The sequence below is a fragment of the Myotis daubentonii genome, chromosome 16 (assembly GCF_963259705.1).
Source record: "Myotis daubentonii chromosome 16, mMyoDau2.1, whole genome shotgun sequence".
NCBI classification, from domain to species: domain Eukaryota; kingdom Metazoa; phylum Chordata; class Mammalia; order Chiroptera; family Vespertilionidae; genus Myotis; species Myotis daubentonii.
This window is the reverse complement of record NC_081855.1, coordinates 22,787,970-22,794,474: the sequence shown is the minus strand read 5'-3', so window position 1 is coordinate 22,794,474 and position 6,505 is coordinate 22,787,970. Positions and strand designations below refer to the sequence as shown.

Genomic DNA, 6,505 nt, shown 5'->3' with positions numbered 1-6,505 from the left:
CTGCGCCTATTTTACGACCAAACGAGAAATTATGATTTACTTTGTTAAAGATTAACTGATTTCTTTAAAGTCACTGGTTATTTTTGGGGGGTGGCGGGGGTGGGGAGGGCAGTGCATGGGATTCCTTTGAGGATCTGATGAGAGCCGTGACTTCACCGAGAAAAATTCACAGTTTTACAAACAAGCCTTATGAGGGTCACGGACCCGGAAGCAAAGTTAAGAATTATTTTAAATACACGTTTTGTTTGGTAGGATGGGAAGAAGAGGGAGATGTGAAGAGGGGATATAAAAGCAAACATAACTGCCAGTAGGAAATGGCCAAATGACTTTCCAATATGTGATGTTTGCATACGTAAAATAACAAGGGGGTGGTTTAATTTACTGAAGTACACCTGCAAGAATTTTCAGAGATACCTTGTACCTTTCCTAACCCTTCCCTGGCAAAATGGGTGACATCAGCAAGAGTTTGAGGATATGGAAGCTATAAACGGACATAAGGACATCATCACCAATAAGTTCGACTCCGTGAAGCTCTGTCTAGCATTTTATTAGACTGCTTTCCCCCCAATATACCTGTATTGGAAGATTGAGACAAAAAGGCACAAACTCACATTAAATAAAGTAATCTAATCAAGTCTACAAAGTGTATTTTGTAAAAGAAGTAGCACTAGAAACCAACCAAAGTAAGTCAGGGAGTCCCAGTAGGGACTGTAAGAGAACTTGGGAAGATCCACGCCTGCCCACAATACTGACCTGTCCCTGACCTCTCTCTGAGAAGGGCACAGCCCAGCGCCCCTCCCACAGAGGCACTGCTGCTTCCAGCCGGGGCTGTGACCCTGGACATGAAAGGAAGCAGCTGATCTGGAGGGGCGGGGCACATCCTCAGGCACTACCCTGGAGCTGTCAGTCATCATAAGCCCCTCTGAGGACTAGCCACTTTGGGGGGTGTGAAGAGGGAAAGGGGATACTTAGAGGACTACACTGTTGCCCAGCAGCAGCACTATCTGTGGGGATGGAACACACCGGAGAAATCCCTCCTTATGCTTGTATGGGCTGCAGCCCCAGACCTAACCGACTCCAGGAAATTCTAGCTCAGCTCATGTGGATGCTTTCAAACTGGGCAACAGAGAACAGGCAGATAAAGAGGGAGTCCCCACCAGAGCGGGAGTGATACGTGTGAATCTCAGAGAGGAGCGGAAGGAAGAAGACTAACATCTGACCCTCAGACCACCTAAACAACTGCCCAGAGTATTACCAGTTGTTTCCCAGGATTACCCACATCTGGACCTCACTTCATTGATGAAGAAGGGGAATGTTAAGCACAAATATAGTTATAGCTAATGCAGTGCTTGTAGGAGAACATTCACATTTCTCCAACAGGAACGCCTCTTCAATTTTTCCAGTCAAAATAAAGGCTACTAGCAGTTGGGATGTTAGTAACCAACTGAACTGCACACCAAATCCCTTACTACTATCGACCCCACAAGGTGAGGGCACGAAAAGGAAGGTGTAACAGGCCTCGATGAAGGTCAGAGCTAACCATTCTGAGGAGTCTGAGTCTGTCCACCTTTGCCCCAGGAGGGCCACAGGGAAGCATCCTTCAGGATGTCACAGGTACAGTCCTGTGAGAGACTCCCTTATTGCACTTAGAAATAAGGCAAAACAAATGAACAAAAATTTGAGGATAAATTTTCCCATCCCACTTCTCTCCCAACAGAGATTTGGTTTCTCTCATTAGCAGCTGTGCCCAGGCTAGCATGGGCTTGGATCACTATACACTTGGCCAACATTACTTCACAGGGTTTGGGAAGTGTTAGGTGACACCACAGCTCTCTCAGATTCTCCCATGGGGAAGGCATACCCAGGTTCTGCCAAGTTGTAGGAAAGTCTGAAGCGCTCAGTGGCTTTTGTTCCCCTGGAACCTGGACACTCTCACTGGCCTACTTTGGTAGAGTTCTGTACTGTGGTCACTACTTGCTTTTGATTGTCCAGGACAAAACTCAGCTTGGGGGCAGGATGAACTGAGTTCTTGATTCCCAAATCCTTTCCAGCAACTGGAGACAAGAGGGAACATGTTCGGCTGGGAAGAAGCTATTTGCATGCTCATTTTGTGCAGCATGAAAAGATCAGGACTCTTGTGTCCTGACCAGCCTCAAAGACAGAGGACAAGAATCTAAGAAAGCACAGAAAAAAGAGGATTATTGCTGAGTGACAGCACCAGCCCAAATGGGAAGAGGAGCATGGACATACAGAGCTCCTCGGGGGGCAGACTAGTATATATAGGGCAGGCTCGATTCTAAGGGTCACACTGGACAGGCCCCTCCAGGTGGAGAGCTGGCCCTGGCATATTACGGACTCTGCAGAGACAAAGACGGAGTGGGCAACAGGCGGGCTGAGAACCCATAGGTATTCCTAAGACTAGTGACCAGAGGTGCAGTGCCTGGGACGGGTTATTTGTATTTGTTAAATTTTCAAAGCAGAGGCTGGCTGGGCCTTGGGTATTTCTTTGGTGCTTAGAGCACTCTAACAATGGGTTATTGGGAGCGGAGGTCAGAGTTAAGAAGCTACACTGCTTTTCTGTGGAACTAGGGGGAAAACTATTTCTGACTCATCCCCAGGTGAGCACTCAAAATTGCAAAGATCTGTTCAGGAAGCAAAATACCTCAGTTTATCCCAAGGCTGAAAACAAACAAACTTAAATCGATTAAATCACCACATCACAAAAGGCAGCTATTTTGAAAGACTAACAATGTCACTTGAAAATAAAGGGGGGGCACACAGAAATGGGTTGAGAACACAATGGCTGGAGAGGGAGGAGCTGTAAATACAGCAACCTCCACGCCACATATCTCAGAGGAGCAGGCTCCTGCACACGGGCTTCATAATACCAGAGGGTCTATTTGTTCACAATATTCAAGGGCATCTAGAATTAGCTATAGTAAGGGATCGAAAGTTGCCTGAAGAATGGGCACAGAAAGGCTGCGTCCGAAGATGGCCTGTCACTCGGGAGGGTGGAGCTGCTGGGCCTTCCTGTTGACCACTGTCTTGCAAAACTAGAAGAGAAATACAATTATTAAGGAAGCAACAAAGGAAAACAAACACTGTAAATCATTGATTGGGGAATTTCAAAAGGGGGAAGGTTGCCAGTTGGTGTGGTGGGGGCTAGAGGGAGAGACAGAAGTAAGGTTCAAGCAGTGACTGAGAAGCTGACATTGTAACAATCCACTTAATCCTACTCTGATCTCCCAGTTCTCATGCTGACACATGTGCCAGGGAGAGGTTTGCATCACTGCCAGCATCCCTCCCACCCCAGGCCTCCTAGTGCTAGGGGACAGCCAGTTTTTATTTGATAAAATGATCTCTCAGAGACTGATGGAGAACAAGGCCAGGTTTTGTATGTGTGTGTGTGTGTGCGTGTTATTTTTTTTAAAATATATTTTTATTGATTTCAGAGAGGAAGGGAGAGGGAGAGACAGAAACATCAATGATGAGAGAGAATCATTGATCTGCTGTCTCCACACCCCCTACTGGGAAGTGAGTCCAAAACCCAGGCATGTGCCCTTGACTGGAATCGAACCCGGGACCCTCCAGTCCACAGGCCGACACTCTATCCATTGAGCAAAACCAGCCAGGGCTGTGTGGTATTTTTAATATATATATATATATATATATATATATATATATATATATATATATATATTTATTTATTTATTTTTATTGTTTTCAGAGAGGAAGGGAGAGGGGGAGAGAGATAGAAACATCAATGTTGAGAGAAAATCATTGATTGGCTGCCTCCTATACAACCCCTACTGGGCATGTGCCCTGACCAAGAATCAAACTGTGATCTGGTTCATGGGTCAGTACTCAGCTACAAGGTCAGGTTTTTCATTCCATGACCAAACCCCTCTGAGCTTCTAGAAAAGCAGGTCTGGATATGTGTAGAGCACTGGGAGCAATTAGAAGGAAGGGAATTAGGGGAGAGTAACAATATGAAACAAGGGACATCCCATTCTGGTCCTACAGCGTGGGCAGAAATACTCTCCACGCTTTTGAAAGATGCTACCTCTGATGAGGACAGCTACTTAGTATGGGATCAGGGGGTATAAGGAAGGAAATAAAGCACCAGACACAACAATGAACACCAACAGACTTTCGGGGTGGGGTGGGCAGGGGATGCGATCAGTTGGGAGTTAGGAACTGCTCTGGCACTGGGGGGGGGGGGGGGGGTAAAGAGAGTGCCCTAGAATGCTAGCTTCAACTTGAAATGGCTCAAGTTAGGAGAGGAAGAGTAATTAGTTGCAGAGAAGCTTCAATTCTGCACCCACCGCCCCCATCCCATCCTGTCTTACTACCCTGCCTCTCTTTCTGGATAGTTCTTTGTCCCTGAAATGTACCAACAATCATAATTTCTTTCAGTGGAAGTCCAAAAGCATGACAAGCCTGTGACAGTCATCATGATTCCTAGAGAGTAGGATGAAGAATGAAGTTGGTTTTCTGACTCCAGAGTGAGCCGCTGAGGCCTTGAGGACCCAAACTGATTTTAGCACCTGTGACATACACAGTGAGAAACTGGGTACATACAGTGCAGAAGGGAGTGGAGTGGCTTTAGTCATCTGCTGTCATTCCTTTCACTGGGTCCTTTTGTCTCATCTGAAACAGAAAAAGCAACAAAAATTGAAGCCTCTTGCTGCTGATGGAACTCCACCACAGATACATCCTGCCAACAGATAGAGTCAATCAGAAGAATAGAGTTCTGCACACATAGAGCCAAAGCTAACGCGTGTTATCTATTATTTCTCTGTTCCAAATGCTATTCTGTAGCATTTGTACATATACAAGCTCTGAAGAATCTGGACTTTTAAGCTACAGCCCTCCTCAGAGTTACATTTTATTCACTAAAACTTTAATACCGACACAAATTGCAGGGATTCTACCCCAGTAGTGGTAGTTCTCCACTGGGAAACATCCTCAAAATATATTTCCTGCCACATTTCAAACCCATGTTTTGTGTTCACACACACCCCCGCCCCCCCTGTATGTCCATGTGGAACATGGGCATGGTAAAAAAAAATTCTCCTGGTCCTCCCCAATGTAGGTAAGAGTTTCCTCAAACATGAGAAAAACTAGAGGTCGATGCACGAAATTCATGCAAGGGGCTCAGCCCTCGCAGCCGCGGCTTCGTCTGGAAGGTTGTTCAGCTGTCCAGTCTAATTAGCATAGTATGCTTTTATTATTATAGAGAATTGCCTGGGTTACTTGTAGATTCTTGGGTCCCAGACCTGATCAATCAGAACCTAAAGGAGATGGACCATAAGTGAGTCATAAAATCAGTCAATCTGACAAGCCTCACTTCTCATAGCCCACAGCAAAGATCCTCTGCTCCGAACAGGAGTCTATTTTCAGACACATCTTTGAGTAGGCTCTTAGCTATACCTAGAAAGCCTGTTTTCTGTAGATTTTGCTCAAAACTCACTTTCCTGAATAATATCTTTAAATTATTATTGTTCCTGTAACTTTAGTTGTCCAAATTAACAACTGTTACTATATTACTTCCTAAGGGTTCAACGAATTCAAGAGTTTCCAACATGACAGATCTGTGAAGGATAAGGGCACTGTCATATTTTTAAAAAGACAAAAACTTACCCCCTGTGGGATAGGTAGGAATTGCGGGTATTTTGTATGAACATAATATGTACGGTAGATACAGAAATAAATGTAAATGTAAAAGTTCCCTAGCTCTGTCCTATGAGAAGGCCTGGGAGCACCAACACCCCAATAGTAATGAGCACACCTAGCAGCCACACACCTCCTACCACTAAAAGGAACCAGGGCTTCTGGGAGATATGGCTGATTCCAGGGTTGAGTCATGGAAAGAACAAGGCCAGCCTGGGACACCCTGTTGTGCTTCAGGTGAACAAAGGTAAGTAACCTCACCAGTAACTAGACAGAAGGATAGAATACAATGAAAACAACACCGAATCTTTGACATTCTGGTCTAAAAGACATAAACTGGGTCTAATCGTGCAGAATCACTGGACAAAGCCAAATTGAGAGACATTCACAAAATAACTCCAGGGGTGGGCAAACTTTTTGACTCGAGGGCCACAATGGGTTCTTAAACTGGACCGGAGGGCCGGAACAAAAGCATGGATGGAGTGTTTGTGTGAACTAATATAAATTCAAAGTAAACATCATTACATAAAAGGGTACGGTCTTTTTTTTTTTTAGTTTTATTCATTTCCAACGGGCCGGATCCGGCCCGCGGGCCGTAGTTTGCCCACGGCTGGACTAGCCTATAACCCTAAAAAATGTTAAGGTCACAGATGCCCAGGAAAAACAGGAATATCACTAGGCTGAAAGACTAGAAGGCTGCAGTGTGTGGTCCTGGGTTGTATCCTTTGCTCTAAAGCAGGGGTGGCCCTTTTTCTGCCAAGGGCCATTTGGATATTTATAACATCATTCGCAGGCCATACAACATTATCAACTTAAACATTAGCCTGGCCTG

General features: G+C 45.2%; 1 protein-coding gene across 1 annotated transcript in view; it reads right to left on the bottom strand.

Annotated features, from left to right (window-relative positions):
• Nucleotides 1–531: 531 nt before the first annotated feature.
• The window catches only part of PITPNA (phosphatidylinositol transfer protein alpha), a 42,080-nt gene continuing 36,106 nt past the window's right edge, over nucleotides 532–6,505 (bottom strand). Inside the window, exons 11-12 of the mRNA XM_059669199.1 lie at nucleotides 4,582–4,650; nucleotides 532–3,053 (exon numbers count right to left, since the gene is read on the bottom strand). Of these exons, the coding sequence (XP_059525182.1) occupies nucleotides 4,606–4,650 (45 nt within the window). The 3' untranslated portion in view covers nucleotides 532–3,053; nucleotides 4,582–4,605. The remainder of the gene's footprint in view (nucleotides 3,054–4,581; nucleotides 4,651–6,505) is intronic.